This window comes from Chaetura pelagica, unplaced genomic scaffold, assembly GCF_000747805.2.
Source record: "Chaetura pelagica isolate M959 unplaced genomic scaffold, ChaPel_1.0 scaffold117, whole genome shotgun sequence".
Lineage (NCBI taxonomy): Eukaryota > Metazoa > Chordata > Aves > Apodiformes > Apodidae > Chaetura > Chaetura pelagica.
Window position 1 is genome coordinate 2,637,600 of NW_009954185.1, and position 26,905 is coordinate 2,664,504.

General features: G+C 38.3%; 2 protein-coding genes across 2 annotated transcripts in view; one reads left to right on the forward strand and one right to left on the reverse strand.

Moving 5' to 3' along the window:
* Positions 1 to 21,425, forward strand: part of PIK3C2G (phosphatidylinositol-4-phosphate 3-kinase, catalytic subunit type 2 gamma) — a 198,604-nt gene extending 177,179 nt beyond the window's left edge. Inside the window, 2 exon segments of the mRNA XM_010002943.1 lie at positions 15,913 to 16,038; positions 21,273 to 21,425. Coding sequence (XP_010001245.1) covers positions 15,913 to 16,038; positions 21,273 to 21,425 — 279 coding nt within the window.
* Positions 21,426 to 24,295: 2,870 nt separating this feature from the next.
* PLCZ1 (phospholipase C, zeta 1) overlaps positions 24,296 to 26,905 on the reverse strand; it is a 46,953-nt gene continuing 44,343 nt past the window's right edge. The window contains exon 12 of the mRNA XM_010003007.1: positions 24,296 to 24,378. Coding sequence (XP_010001309.1) covers positions 24,296 to 24,378 — 83 coding nt within the window. The remainder of the gene's footprint in view (positions 24,379 to 26,905) is intronic.

The following is a 26,905-nucleotide window of genomic DNA, read 5'->3' on the forward strand; positions in this document are numbered from 1 at the left end:
GGAGCATCTCTCTTATAAAGAAAGGTTGAGAGACCTGAGACTGTTTAGCCTGGAGAGAAGAAGACTGGGAGGAGACCTTACCAATACCTATAAATACCTGAAGGGTGGGTGCAGGGAGGATGGAGCCAGACTCTTTTGATTAGTGCCCAGTGACAGAACAAAGGGCAATGTGTACAAGCTAGAACATAGGAAGTTCCATCTAAATACAAGGAAAAACTTCTTTATGATGAGGGTGACAGAGCACTGGAACAGGCTGCCCAGAGACACTGTGAGGTCTCCTTCTCTGGTGATATTCAGAACCTGCCTGGATGTAGCCCCGTGTAATGTGCTCTAGGCAATCCTGCTTTAGCAGAGGGGTTGGACTTGATGATCTCTAAAGGTCCCTTCCAACCCTGACAATTCTGTTATTCTGTATAGAAGACCAATTTTGATGACCACTTTAGCCCTTTCAGCTGGTGTATTTTGATACCAGTCAGACATAAAACATCAGGTGGCCCAGAAGGCCAATGGCATCCTGGCTTGTATCAGGTGTAGTGTGGCCAGCAGGAGCAGGGATGTAATTCTTCCCCTGTACTGTTGAGACCTCACCTCAAGTACTGTGTGCAGTTCTGGGGCCCTCACTTCAAGAGGATATTGAGGTGCTTGAGCAGGTCCAGAGGAGAGCAATGAGGCTGGTGAAGGGAAAAGAGGGAAAGTCTTATGAGGAGAGGCTGAGAGAGCTGGGGTTGTTTAGCCTGGAGAAGCGGAGACTCAGAGGGGACCTCATCACTCTCTACAGCTACCTGAAGGGAGGTTGTAGTCAGGTGAGGGCTGGGGTCTTCTCCCAGGTAACTAGTGACAAGATGAGAGGGTGCAGCCTGAAGCTGAGTCAGGGGATGTTGAAGTTGGATATTAGGAAGTACTTCCTCATGGAGTGGGGGATTAGACATTTGAATGAACTGCGCAGGGAAGTGGTGGAGTCACAATCCCTGGAGGTGTTTAAGGAAAGACTGGATGTGACACTTAGTGCCATGGTCTAGCTGATGTGGTGGTGTTAGGTCATAGGTTGGACTTGATGATCTCAGAGGTCTTTTCCAGCCTCAATAATTCTGTGATTCTGTGATCATGCAGCAGCATGACTATTTATAGGATGTCAGCTTGGTGTAATTGATTGATTATGCATACATTGCTTTCAAGTCTGGCATGACTGGTCTATGAAGAGGGAAGAGCTCAGCAGTGGTGTATTTTGAGAAGCAATGTCATTTGGTGGGGTGATGCTCAGCTTTGCAATATGGTGTCTGTCTTGAGGCTAAGGGTAAATGCTGTGTGTTCCTGGAAATGCACTATGAGAGGGAGAAGCTGGCAGCCTTCTGGCAGCATGAGACATGTGAAATTGGCTGATGAAGAGGGTCTTGAGACATCTACCTGGTGCCATGTGTGGTCTCTCCGCTGAAGAAGCATGTCTACTGTTTCATAATTAGTTTGGGCACCTAGATGTCGTCAATTCCCAGTTGCTCAAGTCTCAAGTAATGGCTGTGGCAAAGAGATCCTTCACTATGTTTGTTTAGTTAGAGGATTAGAACATTTATTAACTGTTGTGGGTTCTCATTGCTACCTGGTGCCATACACTGATGTCACCTTCATTCCAAACTGAATTGCAGTCTCTTTTCCTAAATGGGACCAGACTGAGGAGGTTATGTGAGCACCAGTCAGTAATAAAATGTGACTGAATGTTTAATTAGTTCTATGAGACACAGGACCCTTATGTAGCTCCTACTATTCTCTTTTGACTGCTCTGGTTTCTAGTTTGCAGTTCAAGCATGTTCATTTTGGTCTATAAAATCCAATATGTCTCTGTCCTGAGAGACTTGTCTTGTGTTTCCTGTATGCCACCTTGACAGGTGCCATCAGCCTTGGCTGACAGGTCCAATTTATATGAACTTTACCTTCAGGGAACAGTACAAGATCCTTCTGTTGTGTTTTTTAAAACTAAGTGACTTTGATAAACTTCTGTTAAAGTTCTAGTAGGCGGGAGGGGTGTATATGTAAGTGGTTGCCATGTTTCCATCATTTTAAGCATATAGGCTCCAAACTGTGTTCTTTGACTTATAAAGTTCCATCCATTTAATTAAGTGAAAATAAATTACAGCACAGATGGCTGTGTATAGCAAACATAAAGTTGAGGGTTCAGTTCACTTCATTGTGGAGAGGAAAGTATACGACTTCAGGTTATTTACTAGCTTTTGAAAGTAAGTAATTTAAATCCATTTTAGTGAGTTTGCAGAGAAGTGGTAGGAATCCAATTCAGTAAGACTAGAAATGATTCATGACTTGAGAATAAGGTCATTGTTTCAGCAGCCTAGCTTAGCCAATCATGTTTTGAATCCTGGGCTTCTGATTCCTTCCTTCCATCCAGCCATTCATCCATTGTCATCTGATCTGAAATATGAAATAGTAGTGCTTCAGGGTACTGTGACACTAGCCTGCCTTCAGACTACTAACCTATAACAGGAAGATTCTATATCCCATTAGTAATCTTCTCAGCTTTTCAGTCATACAGATCAATCTCTGACATGCTCTCTTTTCTTTTTCCTTTCTCCCCTTTTTTTTTTTTTAAAGGATTTTAGACATATGCCAAGATCATATCTTATTCAGAACATATTAAAGCTATTTCAGGTATATTCAGTCTTTTACAGTCTCACTAATTACATTTTAGTGGTTCATCTGTGCAGAGATTATTTTGCTATCTTGTTTTTATTATTTCTAATTTATATCTAATATTATTTCATAGTTTATAGTAAACAATTTTTGTGCTACTCTTAATTTATCTCTTTATAGAGATTTTATGATGTGTTCAGATGTGAAGATAATTGCAGTGGTCCAAATTAATCCCAAATATAGCTTTACAGAACTGACAAAAATTGCGACAGAAACTTTTAATCCATGTAAATTTTATTTAGCATTTGTGTAGGTTTACCTCTTGGGGTTTTAATAGGAGATCTAGATCCTGCTGTGCTAATCCTACATTACTATACAATGCACAAGAGAGTCCCTGAAGAGCTGATGTTTATAGCCCCTGTCAAGTGTCACATAGGTTCTTTAAAGGAGGAAGTCAAAAGACTGCACAGCTGTAGCTTTGCAGGACTTCTTGAAGCTAACCCCATGCCTGGGAGATGTCATAGACAGAAACTGTGATAACACTGGAGACAGCACTGCTCTGGGGCAGACCTGCCAGAGGACTGTCTAATGTGGGTGCATGTGTGGGCTCCGCAGTGCAGGCACTTTTGATCTGATGCATCCGTTTATGCCAGATTGGCTGCAGGTGTACAAGTCAGTCATGCCTAGATCTGCTTCAGAAAGTCTTGTCCCTTGCCACTGTCATGTTTATGTCACGTTATGAAAGCCAGTCCTGCTTGAAGAAAACTCTTATAAAAAAATTCTTCAAAGACTAACAGCCTTATAGATTTTGTGGCAGGAAAGGACCATTAATCTAATCTAACCTCCTCTAAAGCACAAGCTATATCTTTTTCACTGAGAAAATACTTGCATTTAGACCAGCAATGCAGCCAAAGAAACTGAACAGAAAGAGGTTAAGACTGGTTGCAAATGTTACTCTGTGGTTTAAGACTGTGGATCCACAATGAAGATTTCTGCCAATTAGATATTTATAAGATACTTACAGGGTTTTGGTCTCAAGGTTTTCCTCAGCAATTTATAGTTTTATTGGAATACTCAGATTCTGTAAGTCAGGTGATTCATGTCAGACTTGCTGCTTCTGCTTCTGCTTTGAATGGCACTGCTGAGGAAAAAAAAAAAAAAAAAGTCCAATTCTTAAACAAAGAAAATCCATGATGCTTATAAAATGCAATTTTCCAGATGCGTATTTTACGTAATTTTGTCAGCCTCTTGCAGCATTACTTGCTCCACTCAAATGCAGACAGTGCAACACTGGGCACTTTAAGGATAGGTAGTACAGGCAATATTGCCTTCATACAACAAAGCTCGGCTAGAAGGAAACCTCTGTGTAGAGGTGAAAACTGCAGAGGTTATATGGAGGAACGAGGAGAGTTTGCCTGTGGAGTCAGAGGATGTGGCAGCTGGAGGGGATGAGGTAGGGCAGGCTGCTTCTACAAGCACAGTAGCAAAGTACCTGACAAAGTGCACTAAGTGGTCTTAGGAAGAATATTCAGGAGCCCTGGGGGAGGTTTCTTTTGGCATGTGAAAGAACTTGTTAGCTAAGAACAAAAACAATCCAGTTGTGGCAGCACCCAGAAAAGCAGCAGCAGGTAGGAACAGGAGAACAGAGGGAGTGCTAGGAAGAAAGCCTGAGGGTCTGCCTTTAAAACTTAGGTTCCTAGATCTGCATAGAAGCTGTGGAGGTGAATTTTTAAAAACTTAAATACATGTAGTTTTTTAACTTGGACTGCTCAAGACCTGTTCTGTCCCTCTGTATTAATCAACGAGGAGAATGTGGGATATCAAGACCATACCAGATCTTATGTACCACAGACTATGGGAAGCTTAGTCCTGCACAGCCAGAAACAGCCAGACTACCTTGTGCTGCAGTGCTGGGCTTGGTCCTCTCTTGAAAAAGACACTGAAGGCAAGAGAAAGTGCCATTTCTGAAGTTCAGAAATGGTTGGCTAATATGTTTCTTTTCCTGCTTCACACAGAATGAGAAGGGAACAGTGGTTCAGCACTGGCTCAGAAGGAAGTCTGCTTTGTTGGCTGACTTCACTTCCATGACTTCAGGCATGCCCTGTTTTTCTAGATAAGCAGCTAAACTTTCAATCCTTGCTGCTAAACATTTTTACCCATTACTTCTTGTGGACAGGATAACTCCTTGGGGCTAGTGAGGAGGAGAAACAAAGCCAACTAATCCTGAATCTCATGCCAGTAAATGTAAAATGTTACTAGAATTCAGGAAAGTGTGGGTGGGTGATGAATTCAGAACTAATTTTACAGGAGGAATATTTGCTGGAAGAAAAATAAACTCCTACAAGTACTTTCCAGAACTACTTCCTTTTATAAAATCTCTGAAGCTGTCATGTACCACTCTGGGCGATTAATGATTCCAGGATAGCTGATATGTGGGTGACGAATTAGTAATCAGCTTTAGGCTTCCACAGACATCCAGCCTCTTCCACTTCATGTCCTACACCATCCGAGTACAAATTGCTTCCAAAAATGTCTATGAGATGTGATGGCTTAAAGCTTTGGGAAGAAAGATGAGAGACAAGCTTTCCTTAAACCACAGGGATAAAATAGATTTCTAATCCTGCAGGTGCAGGGCTGTAGGGAAGTTCCCACATGCAGTACAGGTAGATGCTCTGCTGCCTTTGCTCAGCTTGAGGTGGGCAAGGGGTTGTTTTTCTCACAGGCCCACTAACTTTTACATTTTATGAATATCATTATATAGATTTAAATGAAAAATATATTACCTGCCAGTAATGCACTTCCTGCCAACTAAATAAAAAGCCACATTATCTTTTCAGAATATTATTGATGTATCCTGCAGTCTTTACTGCAGCCCATGGATCAGCCAACAGGGATTGGGAAGGAGCTGCATAGGCAGGCCAAGCCTGATCAGTCATCTGGGGATGGAAAACAAGGAGAAAAAAATCTCTTTGAGCTAAATAAAAGTTATTCAGAAAGTATCAGCGACAGAATGAAATCAGCAGCTTTGCTGATGGAGGGAGGTAACACATTCTGATGGAGTTTTTCCTAGACTGGCATAGTAAAACAGAGTAAAAGGCCATGGAAAGAAAGTTCTTGTACTAGCCCTAGCTTATAAAGAATTTGGAATTAGTTTTATATTAATAGAAAATGCTTTTACTTTAACAATTAATGGAAATTAGATTAGATAGACTATGTTCTCTTTTGGACTGAAAATTAGCTAACACTTATAAACAAAGGGTACTGCTACTCAGCAGTCGTTTAAATTGGGAAGAGATAAGGTGTGTTCTGTGGCACAGGGATTACTGTTGGATTCTGACATATTTATTATGAAAGATGTTTGACAAATATGTTTTACAGAAATGTATGTTATTATTTCTTGTTAAACCTTTTAATCTCTTACAGTTGCAGTACTGCCTCAGCTCTAAATTCTAACTGCTAATTTTTAAATAAGTAATTTGCTACATAGCTGATATGTGTTGAATAAGGAAAAAAAAACAAGCAAAATAAAGCACAGTACAAGCAATGAGTTCTGTTTAATAATATGAGTGATCTGGGAGATGAAGGAGAACATAAATTGAATGTGCCACTGGTTGTAAATGAAGATAACATTAAAAATAATGGTGAAAACAGGGCAAGATCAAGAAAATATAAGTAATTTCCAGAACTGTACAACCAGCTTGGACAGTGAAAAGTATTTCCTCTGGGAGGTAAAGCTCTATATCCCACAGCAATATGAAGATAAAACAAGCAGATGGTGAGATATGAGTTTGCTATGAGAGATGCCAATGAGAAAGGCCAGATCCTGATGTCATGGTGCAGAAAGAAAGTAGTTAATCTTTATGATTTGATAGTAAAGTATTTCTCTCAGGACATTTTTTTTAATTTTATTTTTTAACTAGAATACAAGTTCAAAGAACAGTTCTCGTAAGGCTTACCTGGGAGTGACTGATTTTTTAGGACTTATTTGTTGTTACTGAAACTTAGTTAAGAACAAACTACCAAGGCACAAGTCAATTTTGCAAATATTTAAGGGAGAAGACAGCAAGGTTCAAGAGGAATTATTTAGGACATTGAGCAAGAGCATAAGTAGAAGTAATGAGAGGTAATTAAGGAGCAGAAATTGCATGCATCATGTGGTGAAATTCTTTCTTATAAAGGGAGATAAAAAGCTGTAGAATAATCTAAAAAGTGGAGGGAGATCTGTACAGTTTGAGAAATGAAAAATAGTCTGAAACAGGCATATACAGACTTCTAAAACTCATTAAAAATTGAGAATAAAAATACTGCAGAATGGAGACACAGATAACAGTGCCAATATTTCTTTATGGATTTTTATATTCACTTACTATCTGTGCCTTGGCAAGGAGAGAAAAAAAAAAAAATGCATGTGACAAAGAGATAGAAACAGCACAACAGTATTTGCTTGTGTTTCTCTTCTGAAAGGCTAATTTTCCTTCACGCCCTGTAAGAGGTAGCAATGGTGTTAATCTAGAGTGATTTCAAAAGAAAAGCAAAATGGGTATTTGTATTAAGTATTTGTTCTCCCCTGTGCTTTGTTCAAGAGAGAAGAAACTCGGATCTATGTTTCTTAGGGCCCAAACTTAGATCAGTCTTATCTCAGCCAGTGTCATAGACTCTGAAATTAAATACTCATCTGCAAATTCAATGTTCCAATCACAACAATAATACAAGGTTGAGAACAATGGCATTTCGCTTCTTTACAGACTCTGTGATAATTCTGGAATAAAAACATCAGAGACTTTTTAGTGAAATCTGGTCTCTGCATTCTACACCCTGCATCACTATTGCTTGTCCATAAAATAATTGTACGTCATGACTTTAAAGTGACTTTAAAGGCCAACATCATCCTGGCCTGCATCAAGAATAGTGTGAGCAGCAAGACCAAGGAGGTGATCCTGCCCCTTTACTCAATCTTGGTGAGGCTGCACCTCAAGCACTTTGTGCAGTTTTGGGCACCACAGTGTAAGAAGGACACTGAGGTGTTGGAGAGGGTGCAGAGAAGGGCAACCAGGCTGATTAGAGGTCTGAAGATCAGGTCTTATGAGGAGAGACTGAGAGAGCTGGGGCTGTTCAGCCTGGAGAAGAGGAGGCTGAGGGGAGAGCTCATTGCTCTCTACAACTACCTGAAAGGAGGTGGTAGTGAGATGGGCCTTGGCCTCTTCTCCCCAGTGACAAATGATAGGACAAGAGGAAATCAATTCAAGTCATGCTAGGGAAGGTTCAGATTAGATATTAGGAAAATTTCTTCACAGAAAGAGTGGTGAGGCATTGGAACAGGCTGCCCAGAGAGGTGGTGGAGGCACTGTTCCTGGAGGTGTTCCGAAAACAGGTAGATGTGGTGCTTTGGAGAATGGTTTTAGTGGTCACAGAGGTGTAGGGCTGATGGTTGGTCTTTAAGGTCTTTTCCAACTATAGTCATTCTGTGATTATATTATTTAAAAGGTGGCAATAGAGCATGTTGTTCAGGAATCTGTAATGTACCTTGTTAACTCCTTCATTTTTGGGAGAAAAGTTCTATGTAATTTTCAGATCTTTTTCTGGGAGGTGTACGTTTAATACATTTGCACTTCTGGTTATACAGTCCCCTTCTTTTATATTATTTTTGCAGCATGGGGCACCCAGTAGTGCAGTTCTAAGCACTAATGAAGTATTAGAGGGGTGTCCAGAGCCCAGGAGCTTGATTTAAGCTTTGAGTGAGCTGGGTAGGGACTCAAACCATTCTAAGACATCTCTTTTTTTGTTGTTAATTCAGAAACAGTAGTAGTTGTGCACAAAGCTGAGTCATTGCTTGCTGGAGCTAAATTCTAGCCCTCCTTGTCTGCTACTGCTGATGGTCAGTAAAAAGCAAGAGCCCTTTACCTGCCCTTTTTAGCCACACGGTTGTACAGAGTCTTCCCCGTTTCATTTGAGGTTATGTCTGTCCTTATATACAGCTCTCTCTGAATCATCAAGACAGTAAATTATTATTTTTAAACAGGATGTCAGAGCTACACCTCTGGACATCCATGTGAATTTAACCAAGCCAAGTCAGAAGATGTCCAGAGTATGATGAATTTAATCTCTATTTGTTCTCCCTCCTTGACAGCATTAGAGTGATCTACTTACTGGGAACCTACATACCTACCACATGTGTGCCAGGAAAAGTCAACATGCAGCACACCATCTTGAATTAATAGCTAGACTGCATAAGTCCTTGCTACTCTATTAAAAACCAGTAAACCTGCACCTTTTTTTACCCAACATATTTCACTTGGGAAAGAAAGGGCTGGAATAAGCTACAGTGACAAAAGGACTATTTTACCTTGAACTAACAGCACCAGCATGAGGCCCTAGTTGCCCATTTCGTGCCCTGATAAACTGGGTCTAGATCAAGTGGGTTTTGAGGATATGGAAGGTATTGGACTGCACAAAGTGCTTAAGCTATATTTGGAAATTAATACAAATAACTTGGATAGAGCACCTCTGCATTTTTATCATAATAAATGAACTAGCCATCTGGAGCCTTGTTTCACCAACACTACCTGGTTTCTGAAAGGTAGAAAATTCCTGCTCAAAACAATGCTTTCCAGAACCTCCCTGAAACAAAATATTTGTTGTTGTGAAGCAACCTGTCTTTTTATTTTCCTGCATTTAACTGCCTTTTTTGTTGCTTTGCCATTGACATCTGTGTCAGTGACCTCTGCGTCAGTGACCTCTGCCAGTGTCTCTTCTCTATTTATGTGCTGAGCTGGATGCATGCGTGAGAAAGGGAAGAAGTTAGGAATAGGAATGAAGCTGCTCAGAAAATATACTAAAACTTCCCTTGCAGAGAAGCAGTTGAATGTTTTCAATTTTTACATTTAAAAAGGCAGTTGTTTTGGAAAAAAATACCTAATTTGTGCAATCACTTTTGGCTGGTTGCTTGTCTTTTTTGTCTTGCCAATAGGAGACAGTGCAGGGTGCCCTGTAGCAATATATTGGATTATCTTCTTTTGTAATTATTATTTAATTACTGCAAATGTGATTTTAGTTTAAATTTTCTCTGAAGTAATTCGAAAATATTTTGTGACAGGAAAGCTTAGTAGTGGAGTAGAATAGAGGTGTTCTGTGCTTTGGGATATGCAGACCTCAAAGGGAAAACAAGAGTCTTCAGTCCCACATTAGGATTTATGAAGTAACAACACAACCATCCGTTCACACAGCAATCCCGTCTGTCCTGAAGGTTTATGTATCTTACTAATTTGTTTCTGAAGGAACCTTTTGCTTTGTAATATTATTGTCCTAGTGCTGATTATTTTCTCAGTTCTTTAAATTTAAAATGTAGCCCCCAGGCTGTTATCATTTTCTAAGGCAGAGGTTGTGTTTGTTGATTAAGCTGCAGGTTACAAAGACTGGGCTTAGCCTTTCCCAGCCAACCTAGGCAGAGACTCAGGGAAAGTGAGAGTCAAGGGAGCAGCAGCAATGGCTCTTCTGAATTTCTAACTAGTTTTAATTTAGTTGAGAGGCAGCTACTAATTTATACAGGTTACTGGGGTGCAAGGCTGATTTCTTCTGTGGATTTTTTTCCAGTGCCCCTTTTTTTTGGATAATAATCAAATCTACCTTATATCTACACTTAATGTATAAACATTTTGCTTTGTATCTGCGAAGGTATTTTCCAACCATTTGCTATAGTGATGTGTTTTATTAAAATTCAAAACTATCTCAAGATTAAACATTAAGGAATGTTTTGTAGTCCTTTCTTCATTAGGCAGAAGATAAATTCTCATGGCAGTGAAGCAGCGATTTTTTTTTTTATTATTATTTTTATTTTTTTAGTTTAGGGGCAGTAGATGAAATGGGAACCTTTCTAAAGCCTGGATTTGTTTTAAATTTTTTTTGTGCATTGAAGAAGGGGAAGAAAGGAACTGAGATTTGAAAATGTCCAGGAAATTAATTTGGGGGAAGAAAGGAAGTTATTTATAAAGGAGGAAAGGTGGCATTAGTTAATACAAGTTACCTGTGATCATTTTTTTGTCAAGATGGCTGAAAATGAAAAATGGGGAAAAGAGCAGCTGGAACTATCAAATGTTCAGGAGCCATCAATCTGTTTCGCTGTAGGACAAAAGGTTGAAATATATCTACATGCTTAACACTAAGAGAAAATGATGACATTATTTAAATTTGAGGCAACAGTCACCTAAAAAAATAAAAATCTTATGTCTCTTTGGAAGAGGTGAGTCTCAGAAAGCTTTGCAATAAATTATCCCTAAAGTGCATATTTTTTAAATCATAAAACATTCCTTAAAATTAATATAAGATCCAATGTTCATATCAGCTGCTGAAGTGTGTAGTTTAATATGTGACAAATTTTGAAGTAGTTAGGTTTTTATAATGTTAACAAAGAATCCATCTTTAAGGAGAGTTGTGGATGGTTAGTAGTGATCAAGAGAGAAAAGTCATTAGAATAATGTAATTCTTGTGGAAAAATTAATTGAATTTCATTTGCTGTTTCCCAGCTACAGCTAGTATATTTTAAATTAAATTACACAGGACATAACCTATCTGTGTGGGTTTCTGTAAGTACATATCAGTATGTTTTTTGTTATATAAAATAAATTTGGAGTGAAAAATGGAACACAGCCATAACAGATAAATGTCTGGATTTGGTTTTCAGTATTGAGCTATAGATGTGGAAAAAAGTAAATCCAGAGTATTACTTTCTCTCCCTCATTCTTTCTCATTCTTAAATATTTTCATCACCTTCTGCCTGATGTTGGAAGAAAATAACACTTAAAAATAAACTGCTTTTTGTAACATATATACAAGCAGTTGTAACTGAGTTCCTTAAAAACATCAGTCATTATTGAAGACAAGCAGGCAGGTCATTCTTTGGGAAAACTGTCCAGTCATGCCTGGTTTGTGTTTGAAGAAAACACAAGGAGTCAGCTTCTAAATTCAACCTATTTTTTTGTTATTGGCAGATCAAAATCACTGGGTTTTGTTTTGGTTTTTGTCTATAGGCACAGCAAAGAAAGCTGTGACATTTCTTGTGGTTTTATACCTTTACAGCCTGACAAAATTTTATAGCTTCAACTTATTCACCAGAATACACAATCACAGACTTAAGGTAGTAATTTAAATTGAGAGTAACTTCTCTTAAAGGAAGTAAATTTCGCTTAATTTTGGGTTCATGAAATGACTGCAAAATGAAATATAAATAGAATTCAATCTAAAACTTTGGGGGTTTTTTTCTGTTTGCTTGATCACAAGTACATTCAATCTATAAAAAATTTGCAGAGTAAAGTACAAAATGGCATTTCCTAGGTACCACTTCATTTTCCTTCTGGCCTGAATCACGGGCAGAAATCAGTTGATTTTGAGCCATTAGGAACAACAAGAGGGTGTTTTGCTGGATATCAGAATTACCCATAAGCCTGCTAGAAATCTTACTCTGTGTTTATAATGGACCCCCCAGACAGATACTTTTTGGTGCAAATAAGACTAACATTTAGGTCAGATATTCTTCATTTTTACATCAGTCTAGAAATGTGGCAATGCAGTCTGAATTAGAAGTGAAAGGATTATCCTGGGTGGTTGCTCACTAAATGTGACACTGTAATATGACAGAAGTCATAATCTTGAGAAAGAAAAATAAAATCTGGTGTTTTCTCCATCCACCTTTATTCAAACAAATGCTCAAGTTTGAAAGCCTGAGAAAGGACTAGTTTTTCTGAAAGGTGGATATTTTTGCCTGCTCTGACAGTTGTCTTCAAATTTCACTTTATATTACAAGAGATATTTCTGCCAGGTTAATCCTGCTCTTGTTTTTGTGCTGTGATTGTCAAACTGCCAAGTTTGTCAATCTTCTTTGTCCCTGCTAGGGAGGGTCTAGCAAAGTAGAGCTCCTTCCATGACCATTGTAAGTCTTGTCTCAAGAAATCCTTCTGTGAAGATGGCTCTTCACAAGAAAATATTCAACTATTGTGCCAATCAAAAAAGAAGCCAGCACAAACTCCTCATACAAGCTGCCCATACTCTGCTTTTATAAAGCCTTGGCTGATTGATACCTGCTCTTCATCTGTAGTTTTGAATTATTTGCATATAGGGGGACAGATTTATTATTTTTTTTAACTGTTAGAGAACCTTGTTAGATGCATTGTGTCATATCATGAGTCAGGAGAGGGCAGTTGAGAAGCAGAAGGTGTGATCTGGCTTGAAGAATGCTCTGCTGAAGCTTTTTGGTTGTTTTATGACCTAACAGTGCAACTGCAGATGGAGAACTTGGACAAGTGCAGACTTTGGAGTGGCCCATTTGCCTTTCCTCAGCAAGGGAAGATTAAGTGGGAAACTGTTACCTTTCAAGCTGGGTGGGGAGGGGGAATCCAAGGAAAAATAAAACAAAAAAAATCCCAACAAACAGAAAAAAAACCAAACTAAACAACCCAAAAACCAAACCAGAAGTAAGATCTCTAGTTGAAATTCAGGTGGCTGTGATTTGAAGGACTTTTGTAACAATTTGTCTCTGATTGCTACGATTTGTGAAAAGTGGCTTTGGTTTAGTTCTGAAAGTTCCCAGAGCAATGGCTCTGCCTTGAGTTTTCTTCTCTGAATTACTAAAATACTATTTTCTTTTTTCTTTCTTGATCCTCTGCTCCCACTTACCTCTTCCAACATGTATTAAGTAAAAAGATAGTGAAGAAGTAGTTTTTTGTCCAGTTTTTTTGTGGCCACAGCAGTACTGCAACTTGCCTTCCTGAGGTTTTGGGAGGAGATGACTGATGAAGGAAGGCTAATTGGCTGAAGACTAGATAATGTGCCAGCATTACTAGCACATTACAAGGATCAACCCAAAGGCAAAGTGACAATTTTGACTTTTTTTTCAATTCATTGCATGCACTTCTGGATACTCTGGTTCTGTTAAAGAATCATAGGGTGACCAGCTTGGATTCTTTCTCTGGCAGGTGAATGTCAGACTGAGCCTGTTTCACGTGCAAATGGCACTGCCCTGATCTGTCCCTTTGTTGTCCTGAGGTGCAGAGTAGGGCACAACAGAAGCAACTACACCCTGTCCTGTCTGGGCACCTCAAAGGCAAGCAGAACTGGAAGGATGCAGCTGTCCTCTCTGTTACCTTTGCAACCCGTTACCTACCATCTGGTCTCCCCAGCCCAGTGCCCTTTGCAGCTGCTGCTGACTTCAGCTTTCAAGATTAGCTCTGACATGGTCCCTGGTTAGGCAATACACTGCTGGGATGATTTATAAAGCCTGACATTTTACAGGGCTGTCCCTGTACTGTATTTCTGTGCTTGTAGTGTAGCTGGTTGCGCTGGGCCTCAGCAGTTTAGCGGAGAAGGTCTTCAAGAATGACCTCTCCAGTTTGGCTATTTTTAAACCAAATTCCTTTTTTGTTTGTTTTGTTTTGTTTGAAACAACTGAAATCTGTTGACCTTTAAGTTACCATGATGCTTATCTATTCATTGAGAACAGCTTGATTACAGTTAGGATCCTAGTTGCTTGGACTGGTATTTAAGGCTACATTTCCTTCTCTTTTCCTGATTTTTAAGAGACTGTTCAATTTACTGCTACTTGTAATCCTTGATTGCACTTTTAGTGTAGTCCTAGATCAATAGAGATGGGCTTACAAATGGACAGTGTAAATTATAAGTCCTGCCTTAATGATATTGTATGGTGCTCTGTCCTAGGAAAATACCTGTTAGTTTCACTGCCATTTAATGGCATTCTTATCTGGCTGTTGAATCCCATCTATCTAGATCACATGTATATTTAAATCAGATGTACTTTGGGGAGCTTTGCAATAGTGACATTAATCGTTTACATAGTGCTCATAGTACTGTAGTACATCTTTTGTGGCTGTGTCTGTTAATGATAGCGACACTAAGCACTGCAGTTAACCACATCATTTGACCTGAAGAATCATTTCCAAGAACAAAAAACAGATTTGTTGTGCAAGAACTGGTTGCTCACACACACACACAAGCACTGTTTTTCTTCCCAAGAGAAAAGGTATTTACTGCTAGGACACCAGCAGTTCCTCCTGTCACAAGGACATACTGTTGGTAATGCCAATAGTAAGCCCCATGTTTCTAGACACATATTCTGAATAATCCAAACCTGAGAAATTACTTTACTCTCAGCCAAGTAAAATTACAGTGGGAAATATTAATGCAACTGCCATGTACTGCTCTGGGCTCATCTGTTTCAAACATTTTAAGAGCTCTTCTTTTTGCCTTCCTCTGTATTTGCATTCTGTCACTGGATTGCCTAGGAGCTGTCAGGCAAAGTTGTTGCCTAAAATGCTGATTATATTAAAATTACATAGGTTTTGATAAACACCCATACTTTTATGACCCGTGTTGTTTTTTCTGATTGAATACTGTGTTACCAACACAAATGTTTTTGCTTAATTATAAGGTAAGCACTAAGTGACATATGCTGGTAAGATACCCCTCCCATAGCTTTTAGTGATTATGTTTCTTGTGTGTTCTTTTAAAACCTCTCCTAGTACCAATGTGTTTTCTGAGTACCTGCAGTGTTGCTTTAGGAAGAACCTTACAGCTGTTCACAAGTAATCAAAAAACTGTCCACCCACCAGCATTAGTTTATGACTGAGCCTGGTTAATAGATTGGCTTTGATCTTGAGTAGCAAGCATAAAATGGAATATCTGGAATACTGTTCAGTAATCTGAACTGGAAAATTAAAGAGAGTTTGCAGCTGTGTGATGAGAGTGATCAGAAAGACTGTTATTAGAAGAAGCCAGTTCTGCCCATATTGGTACAGGAAATGCTCCTGGCTCCTCTATGGTAATATGCTTTATGAAACACCTTAGTAACAAACAGTTCTCCCTGTCATCAGCATTACTACTTAGGGGTTAAAATCAATAAGAGCTTGCTGGCTGGAATTCAGTTTCTATGCATTGCTCTGGAAAACAGAAGGGCTAGACTTTGTATCAGATTAAGCTGAGTTAAAGTAGATTGAGGCTTAAGAGTTTTTTCCATCAGAACATTAAATATTAAAGATAGGCAATTTTACCTTGTTCTCATATTATTTCATTTCTATTCTCCTGATTCAATATTAAGCTGAATTCTAAGAATTGCTCTTGTTTACTGCACTAGCATTCCAATTTAGCCAAGAGAATACTGAGAATGTATGATGTTTTTCTGTCTGCTTAAAGTCTAGATTGAATTTCGTACTTTTTATTTGTTTTCATTGCTGGAACATGAGCACTCATATTTATGACTGCTTTGTTTTCCAGCGCCTCCCAGATGGCTCTGCCCCAAGTGCACATGCTGAATTTTATCTTCTGCCTGATCCTGATGAGGTCAGTCGAAGAAAGACAAGAACAGCTCCAAAAAGCACTGACCCTACTTACAATGAAATTGTAAGTACCATTCACTTTCTTCCACCACTTCTTCCTTCTTTGATTTTGTTTGCCTACTCTTGAAATGAAATAACAATACAGCGTTTAGAGTTGTCCAATGAGTACAATCAAAATGAAGGAACTTATCATAAACTAACCACAAAATGGGGGCAGTCTTCTGCTTTGCATCTTTATCAGAAGTGAAACAGTCTCCTTATGTCTCTCTCTTCAGGAAAGCAGTTGAATTCTTCATGCTGCTCTGCCTTACACCCTACCCACAGTTACATGTTAGCCAAATGAGATCAAGCGTCATTGCACCAAAACCTAGACTGTTTTGAATCCAAATTTGTACAATAACATAAAAATTACTGATAAAATGCATGCTGTTACTCAAATTCAGAGTTGAAAACAGACAGCCAAACTGAAGTCACAATAATAAATAGCCCATTTATGTCAGAATGCTAGCAATTCACAGCCATATTTAGTTCACAGCCATATTTAATTATTTCACACACCACTGAAGTGCTTGTGCCTCTTAGGTGAAAATAAACAACAGCATGGAAAGTGGCCTAAGCTATATTCTTTTGTATGAGCAGATGAGATTCAAACAGTAGGTGGAATTGCAGATTATCATTATTACATATAACAAGCCTCCTAAAGATCTCAAAGCAGTTTACAGATGCACTTCTGAGCAGGCTTTAAAGTAGAGGGCATGGAAAATATTTCCACTCCACCCTGTTTCATAGATAAAATATGATGAAGCTAAAGTTAGTCAGGTGATACTAAGAGTCCTTATCTCCTAGTTTCCCAGTCCTGGAGTTTTAATGTTTTTCTTTTCCCACCTCTATTTCATTACAAAAGTTACCTACGTTCAGTGATGACTGCTACTGTAGGCTACTTGAGTAGTGCTGCTGCTAACAGCTGAAGCAGATTTCCCTCCCTATGGAACTGCAGTGGAATAACAGGCTTTATTTTTTTGGTCATGTTCTTTCATTTTTTTGCAATCAAAGAGAGAGTGGAATGAGTCTAATTTTCCTGTCTTAAGAAATTATTTAACATTTGAGGAATATTTAAAGGAATGTATATAATGTGATTATATCATTACATTAATTGTAAAATACCCAAAATGGACTACAGACAAGAACCAGTCAGCAAAGTTAGATGCCAGTTATCTTTTTAATCATTATTAGATCAAGTTGAATGCAAGAAAATAAAAAATCCTGCCTGCAGTCAGGCAGTAGTCACTGGGAGGAGATTTAATTGTGGTTAAGGAGCATCCCACTGCTGTTAGGAGAAATTCCATGAAAACTTTAATATCCTTTACTCAAAGCTTGCAGCCTTCTTCACAGCTGCTCAGTCTTTTTCACCAGGAACTGCTGATCGCAGTGGGGACATATGGTTCCATTGAACTTGGACATTTCAAACCCGATGCTTGTGCTGTTAGCAGCTCTGTTCCTCCATATGTGATATCATTCTGTGTGCATTTTCTGTCCAAGGCTGGTAGACTGAGGCAGAAGCTGCCCCAGGGAAGCAAAACTACTAAAAATGTAAGTCAGCTGTCTTTTAAGTTAGTTACTGACCAAAATGGTGTGTACAAAAATGTACTACTTTTTTTTATGAGTTCATAAGTTTTTATTAAAGCCAAATGGCTGGAAGGAAGCTGTATATTAATTTCCCTCTGTGTTCGAGACTGAGAAAATCCTGAAATGTGCTTCTCTTGGGTATTTTTGGTTTTAGTGTTGTACTTTTATTGCTTATGACTGCCTGCAGCAAATTATCAGCCTTGCAAAAGTGCATTTTATTTTTTATCCTTGTGTGTGAGAGCAAAGATGTGAAAATCTAGGAGAGCTGACAATAGAATGAACTATGCCAAAGGTTTTAGAGTTTCTTTTAAGAAGCACTCCTTTTTTTCTTTTGTTCTTTTATTTGGATTTTGGAGTTTATTGTGTTCACACCAGTATAACATGGCATTAAAGAGTGATGGTTGAGAAAAGGACACAGAAAAATGGAATGTGGTGTGAAGAGAAAAAGAAGGGCATACCTGCTTAGAGACTGTTCCTAGAGATAAGTAAGAGTTACTCAGGAGGTTCCACAGTAGTTTAGTGAAAAAAAACAAACAAACAAACCTCAATTATTTACATTTAAATTCTTGACAAGAAAAATTACAATGACCAGATCGAGTCCTCAGTTTGTTTCTTGAGTGATTGCATGTTCGTACACTCATGAAATGATCAACTCCAAGGCAGAGCAAAGTGTGCATTGCTATAATGAAGCCAGAGCAAGAGGCATTCTCTCCATCCTGCCCTTGGGGTGTAGCCAAATGTCAGCAAATATACCTGGGCCATATCAGTCTGTTAGTTTCACTGCAGTTGCCCTTGGAGCAGAGGGGACAGTGGTTTGCAATGACCAGAATAGCCGCTGCAAGCCTGATGCAGGGGCAGGAGTGGAGCTGCACCAGGAGCCACAGCCACTCCCTCCAGCAACGTGTGTCAAAGATAACTTGGACAATTAAGAGCAAACCCAGGAACTGTGCCATGGCTACCTGAGGAGAAGCAACTGTCTCGCATTTCCAATGAAGATGTCATTAGACTCCTGTAGGTCAACAGTGCTTCTCTTTTTGGAGCCAGGAATACTTTAATTCCACCCCTAACTGTCGCACTGATTTGCTGCATGGCCATGTATTGCTCACCTCCATTTGATCTAGCTGTATAAATTGGAGGCAAGTATTCTTCCTAGATAATCATATTTCAGGATTTAACTGTTCCGATTATGAAATTATGGCAGGTGGCATTTATTTTATCCACATACTCATTCAACTCCAGACCTTTTCTTCTGTTCCTACATCCTGATGATATATACCTTGCTTCAGCTGACTTTGCAATACCATTTTAGAAACAGGTTATTGGGATCATTTGAAAACCACCCACCCTGCACTGTAAGGTCTGTCGTTGCTCAAAGCTTAAAGCTTCTTTTTGTCCAGTGATTGAAAGTTGCTCACTAACCCAGTTCATGCAAGTTTTGTTCCACTGTACTGCAGAGTTCTTAGCCCTTACACCTTACATTGGCTCTTTTTAGTGATTTAAGGCAACAGCTGAAGATTATATCTTTAATATATTGTCAAAGAAACAAGGTATTTTTCTATTATATCATTAGTATCACTTCAGTAATAAAATCCTTGATTTATTCTAAATTTTATCATTATGAATTTTTTTTATTCACATACAAGTTGGTGAAATAGGCACAGTAAATATCAAAACTGAAAAGCACCGACTTCCATGACAGCTGTTCCAAACTAAGGTTTAAAAATGGAAAAGGAAATGTTGCTGCCTGGTAAGATCTTTCCAGTAAAAGCCAGTTAAAAACAGTGAGGGAGAGAGTTTTCCTTTCCCCCACAGCCTGTGACAGTGGATGCTCATCCTTGCAGCATGAATCACCCCCCTACACCAGAAAGCTTAGTGTCCTGTCTTGTTGGTGCTTGCTGTCAGAGTAACCTCTGTTTGGTGCTCCCTGTGACACCTCTGCACCTTGCAGTGCAGGCAAATCACTCTGGGGCCCCACAGGGGCAGCTAGAGCCAACTGACGTTGTCTGGCAGAAACAACAATTTTGTGCCCACTGGGTCCAACCATGAAATTCTAAACCACCTTTCTGTTGCCACTCAGCATGTGGAACATTGCTGGAGCTGAGCCTTTATGAACTCTCTCGCTCTCTGAAGGACAGCTCCCATGGCCATTTCTGCTTCTTATAACTGGAGGTACAGAGAAGACTCAGCAGCCCAGCCCACAGAGATCCAAGCTAGAGGGGGCTCAGTCTAACACTTGCTCTACACTGCCATATGTATAGACTGCATTCAGATTCACAGTAAATCCAAGTAGGCTGCATGGCAAACGCCTTTTAGGCAGCTTCAATCTCCCCTTCTCCTGGAGTGACAGCATTTCATCGAGTTTGCTTTTTAAGCTGCAGAGAGATATGAAAATTTAAAAGCACTTTCCATTGCAACTAAAATAGCAAAAAAGGTTTCCAGCTGTAGATACTTTAGACTAAATGTGCTTGTCTTAACAAAGCTTACCTTTCAGGTCTGAAACTAGCTGGGAGCATTCTTCCACCTTTTATCAACCCACATGCAGTTCACTCAGCAGTTTTTGATTAATGCAGAGACTGAAACATAGGAATCTGTTCTGAATGCAAGTTCAGTCTTGTTAGCCTATCACTCCAGATTGTTATTTTCTTAAATTCAGTAAGTACACCATTAACACTTCATAATTAGGATGTTTTCATAGTATTAAGGTAATTTCAAGGATATTTTAAAAGCTATATAGGTCTCAGTGGTTTTCTAAAGAGATGCTAAGCAAGCAGTCTCATTTAAATTGAGAAGGATTAACAGCACTTATGGAGTAACAGAAACATCCAAATTTAGTAAGTTCCATTTGCTAAATTGGGTCCAATCTGAGAGATGTTCCACATCTACAGCTTCTACTGAGTGGGCTGAGCTTTCTGTCATATTAAATATTTGATGATTTCATTTAAAAATGCAAAGCATTTTTATAGTGGGTGCATTTGGATACAGTTAGCAACCAGAGCCATGCATAAGGTTATTTGTATTAAAATAATAAAATTTATACAGACAGTTTTCAAAGGAAAATTATCTCCTTTATGATGTGGAGTTTTGGGAAACCTTATGTTGTTTATAGCAAAGACATCTGGTATGGAAACTTATTTTAAAATTATAATAGTCTGCACTTTTACAGAATTAGTTGTCTTACATTTTCATGCTGTTGTCCATGATGAGTACATGCCATCTGAATTTCTCCTCCAGAAATTCAACTGTATTATGATTCCCCAGTGAACTTCATGATGGATCTGAGATTCCTTCACATTTTAGTTCAAAACTCTGCTTAAGTTAAGAGTTTCAGTTTTCACAGGGAAAATTCTGCACACCTGTTTTACTCTCAAGCATTGTGCTACACCAGTCTCAAATTTATTTACAAATGCTTGGTAATCAGATTTCATAAACCTAACCTGGCAGAATCTCATTGCTATAAACAACATAAGGTCAAATGTATTTCTGAGGTAAATTCACTAAGTGAGTTTGGCTCAGGGTTAGTAGCCTATAATTCTGGAGGGCAGTTTAAAGCAATTGTTACAAAGTTCTGACATCCTGATAAATGCTTTGTTGAAGTAAGTGTTTTGTCTATCAAATAAATTCACAAAATTCTAATGTGGTTTTTTTTCTCTGTTTCACTATATATTATTTAAGGTTGTGTATGACAAAGTCACAGAGCTAAAAGGCCATGTACTGAAGCTTGTTGTAAAAAGCAGAGGAACATTTGTGGGAGCTGTGAACATTCAACTAAGCAGTGTCCAGTTAAATGAAGAAAAGTGGTATCCACTGGGAAACAGCATAATTTAAAATTTGTCTAAGATAATTCAATTATTTATCTACTAATGTTTCTTTATTCCATTTCCCTCACTACATTTTTTCTCAGTTTCTCTTGAGACTATGCAGTCAGCTGTTGATCACATACCTTAACATTTCTAATCATACAGTTGTTGTCTTAAAACAGCACCAGCTTCTTGCAACAGATTTCTGTCAGTGCGAGATTCAGAAATTACATACTAAGGGACTTGTAGCAGCATGCAGGGAATTCTTCTGACAGCAATAGAGGTTTCTGTTTTGTCTTAAATAGTACTGTAAAAATACAACATTTTTTACACATTGGTGTGTGAGGCTTAGTTCTTTGCCTATTAATTCCACCGACTGTGTTGTAACAACACTGATAATGCTGTAATTATCACCATCTGCTATGATCCCACTGATGATTTCACCAGAGAACCATGGGATGGTTCCCTGGGTGCCAATACATTTCAGAAGTCTAGCAAATTTCATCTTAAATCTTACACAGTCAACACTTTAAAAATTAATTAATTAATTAATTAAAAGCTTTGCAGTTTACACATGTTGTACAGTATATGGTGGTCTGCTTTTAAATTTTGATATAATGTAATATTAAATCTAGGATATTAATTTCTCAATAAGCTATGTCATTGTTTCTTTTAGTATGACATCCAAGAAGCAGATATAACTGGTCATTTGTGAGAAGAAGGGAGAAGCTAATGTTCACAAATAAGTAAAACATATGGAATGTGAGCTTCCAGTGTGGTATTTATTTAAGAACATGCTATAAGCAACCTTTGTTCACCAGTCTTACTACTGCATTGCATTCTTGTGCTGCATAAGGGACTCGAGTCAATACATGCACTGCTTTCAGGGCTATAAAATGTATATATACATATTAAACAATGAATGTGAGTGGTTTCTTCAAGTTCACGGAGTCTAATTACGGGCTCTGTTCTTCAAAGCATTTTTATCTAAATTGCGGAAGCACTTAAGCACATCTTTAAACATTTAGCATGTGAGCAGCCATACTAAACTGCCCATTATTGCCAGCCTCTTACACACACATAACTGACCATGTATATATATTTATATATTTACCTTTCCTGAACCAAGGGCATATTTGAAGGTATGGGAGACATGTTGATTTGTAACGTGATCTGCTCTGAAATTTTAAGTTACCATATACTGAGTAGGTCTGGCATTCATCCTAGCAGGTGGAAAAGTGGTCAACAGAGGGATAATAATGCCAGAAGCTGAAGATAATTGCCTTCTCCTCCCAAAGGACATTCACAAATCAGTCTTCAGAAAGTAATGTTGGATAAAGCTCCTGAAGTGGGACTGAGTGTTATTTAGGAAACTAAATAAGCTGGAGTTATTCTCAGCATCGAACCAATTGACAATGTCACTTGGTCAGTGTTTTTATCTGAGAACAGATACACCAGATTGCCTGGGGAAATTAAACTCTTCCTCAATACAGTAAGATGGGAGGAACTCTGCTTGAATATTAATCTTACTGGTATTCTTCAGAGCTGAAAAATCATAGAGTATTTGCCACATGAAAGGAATATTGGCCAGCAGACAGATATCATCAGTACAAAGATCAGTAAATCTAACATTTCAGATTATAGGCTCTCCTGGGTGAAGAATCAAGTGACTTGTCACTCGAGCATGGAAAACACATTGAGGCCAGCTTATAATGTTATCAAATTACCTGACCTTACAGTTCAATATTGATTTTAGATTAATCTTATCTACTGTCTGGGTTTCCTTATTATAAGTATAATGCAATTTTCTAATGGCGTTATATTTCCTGTGACATTTTCTAATCATTGTTTACCACATGCCCTGATTTTCCATCTTAAAGCAACATTAAATAAAATAGCATTAAAATGGCATTAAATAAAAGAACATTCAAATATAATATTACCAGAACTGTCTGCAAACATAAGCAATACTGTTTGGTATCAATATAACACCAGCCATGTTTGAGTAACAAATCTGCAATTAACTGGGTAGATACCATCTGTGGAAGCTCAACAATACTTCAGGTTGGGAAAATTGTTTCTTATGGTGAAGATCTACACTGAAAGCTATGTCAGGCAAGAAATTGTCTTCAGAGATCTTACATCACACAATCAACCCTTGCTTTTTCTAAAAGTCTTCTAGTCCATCTCAAAGCACTGTGATTTCTATTTCCTGAGTTCGTAGTAAGATATATCCTGAGCTCCCTGCTGCTATGAGGAACATAGCTCTTTACAAATTAGTCTGGGACTTATTTGTCTTTCTCTAGCAGCAGGAGGTTCAAGTCTAAGCTAAGAAAAGGTACTGATATTAGCATCTGAGTTTTTATCATTTTAAGAGCTGTAGTTTTTCTCAAAACTATTTTTCCATCTAGAAGATCACAGTGAACGTTAAAGAGGTATTATCCCATCAGAAGCTGCTGTTAGTATAAATGTAAATAGTGTATTGTGTGAGTATTTTTTCTTGTTCCCTTCAAAAGATACAATAGTAAGAAATTTTGTTCAATACAAATAAAAATGCTAATGTAACATGTTCATCATTTTGCAGTCTCAGGTCATACATATTAGGCTATTCATCATCATTTTTAAAATAGCTGCAAATGGAGTTATTAACTGAATTTTTTTAAATGTCAAAAAAAGTTCATTCATTATGAATTAGTTCTCAATAATTGTCGGGCCAACGTCAGTACCCATTACTTACTCAGGATACCATTTACTCACACAGGAAGTCCCATTAGCTTAATAAAATCATTGAGAATGTGCCACTCTGGAAATCAGACCACTGGGTTGTTGCAAGCCTAGTGATGTTGCTTTATTGAGCAGGGTGTGATCTTACAGAACAACTTCAACTGCAGAGCGTCATTAATAGTACCAGACATGAACAAACAGTGATGCGGGTTCGAGATTATCACCGTCTTTGGACAACAGGGGAACATGACGATAACCTGTAAATAAAATGACAAAGTATTAGTATATTGACCATAAAGGCAAAGATTATGATGGAGTGTTTTTATGATCTACTACGCAAATGAGGCGTAATTTATGATTCTTAAAGTAACCCTTCAAAATAAACTGAAATTATACAGAGCCCAAATCCCATTTCTAGTAGTTTTCTCCTCTAAATGTAGAGTACTTAAATTCTGGCATTTTTGGACTCAGAGTCCAAAACTCTACCATCTTTCAGGATGTGGTTCTTCAAACTGAAGAGTTTTAGCTCAGTGGTATTTAAACATGGGGAAAAGTTACATTTTAACATCCAAGGATGTTATGTGCTGCACGGGTTGTTCTGATAGCAGAGTAGATAACTTGTGAGCAAACAGTGATAGTGGCTTAGAGAAAAATGGTCTTGCAGTAGGAATGAACTGTCGAGCTGCGGCAGAGAAAAAGTGAAGTGTAAGATCTCCTACCATAACTGTGCAAGTCTGTTAAGGATCTCCTTTTACATATGAGTGATTCTCAGTATCAGAGATAAGGTACACCTCAGAAACTACATGTTGATCTGGTAGTTAAAGCATTTGGATAAGTTAAAGGTCTCAACTTCAAACTTAATTGACTCACTTGCTTGGAAAATGAAACAATCCCCTCTCCAAAACCCCCTACCTAACCTGTAATGCTTTATATGACCATAAATGTCCCTTGTTTCATAATAATCAACAATGTCACTTTTAATTAAAAAAATATTGGTTTATCTATGTATATATGCCTGCAGTTATTTATGTAAATATCTGTTGTGAATAAATATCTTAAATCAAAATTGTGGTCTTAGAAATCCTTTTTTTAGATATGTCTGGATGAGTGTGCAGTCTTTAGGACCCTCCTTTATTTGGGTTTGGATTTTCTTGATTTTTTTTTTATATGACATGAAATTTCACCTAGCATCTAAGGTTCAGCTTCTGGGCAGCAGATATTAAAGCTGAGTCTAGGCAATATGCATTTGAGATCAACTTTTACAGCAGGCACATAGTTTATGAAAGACGGTGTATTTCCTAGCCATGATAAACTTGAAGATAAACTTCAAGAACTAAGACTTATTTCTAAAGACTGTTCTAGTCCCTACCTACAGAATATTCTACAGTGTCCTGAAAGTAGTAAAACTTCTTTTGTATTGAAATCATTCCAGCTCATATGAAATAATTTACTATTCATTGATCCAACGGTAAGAGCAGTAATAATTGAATTCCTATCCTGTATTAGTATTCTACACGGCAGACTCATTGGGACAGGGGCTATAACCCAGGATCCATCTCATCTGGCCTCTAACCACCCAACTAGAGAGTTATTCTCCCCTTCAGCCCCTCTGAGTGCACCTACTCAATCATTGCATGAAAAATCAAATCCAGTGACAGGTGGGCAGCACGCATTCTTCCCCAGTGTTATCTACAACTGAGCTGGGAGGCTGCTGCTGGGGAAAAGAAGGCAGTGATGAAATACATTTGAATCATTTCAAGAAAAAATGCAGGGGAGGGTGACAATAGCACAACTTTGTCCCACTGCCTGTCAAAGACAAAAGAAAAAAAAGATGTAAGCACTGCTCAGCTTTTGGAAGCAACTTGTCCTCAGGGGACACCTCAGGGAAATTAATCCCAGGGAAGGAGGGACAGTCCTGTAGTGCAGATGAAAGCAATCAGAGCTTTGAAGAGCAAGGTTTAAACCCTGACTCACTCTTCAGCATGGTTTGGACAGTTCTTTCCCAAGAAATCTAGACCGTTGTGACTCCCTCTGTAAAACATATTATTTTCCCATTTCACTGTTTAGGGAACTTAGGTACCTAAAGCAAAAGCATGGTTCCAGACCTGGAATCCAGATGTCTCCATGTTAAGTACTGCAATACTTTTGAAATCATCTGACAGTTCGTCTCTTAGAAGCATTTTATTTATGCTTCTGGGCATCTTGATGGCATCTTACATTTATTTTACATTGTGTTAAGGAGGGCTGGGGCAATTGGTTTGGCAGTTTATAGATTTTGTACCTACACTAATTTCCTAGCATTTTTAATTAACCTGCTCAAAATATTTCCTGTAGAATCTGCATGCTCTTACTTTTCCAAAATATAAATTCTCCATTTCTAACCAAAATTAACCATGCAGACACATTAGAGACACACTGAAAAATTATATACAAAGAAAAAAACCAAGCCCAAAGTGATGGTTTTAGAAGCTTATGTAAGATTTAGTGTCTGCTATTTAAATCTGTGGCAGGGCTGGGTTCTTGTCAGTATGCTGAAAGATATAAATAAAAGTAAAGTGAAAGGTGATCAGTGTAAAAATTTATGTTGGAGAAATGCAAGTGTGCTTCAAGAGTAATATCTTTTTTCTTGTGTAACTCCTCAACCTCAAATAAGGATCACAAACAGCTTTATGACTTTAGAACTTGGAAAGAAAAAGCCATTAAAAATCATGGTAAGCATAATAAAAAAGGCACAGTTCCCATTGCCAGTTCCAACATTTTGCCTTCACATCTTCATTCACTAAT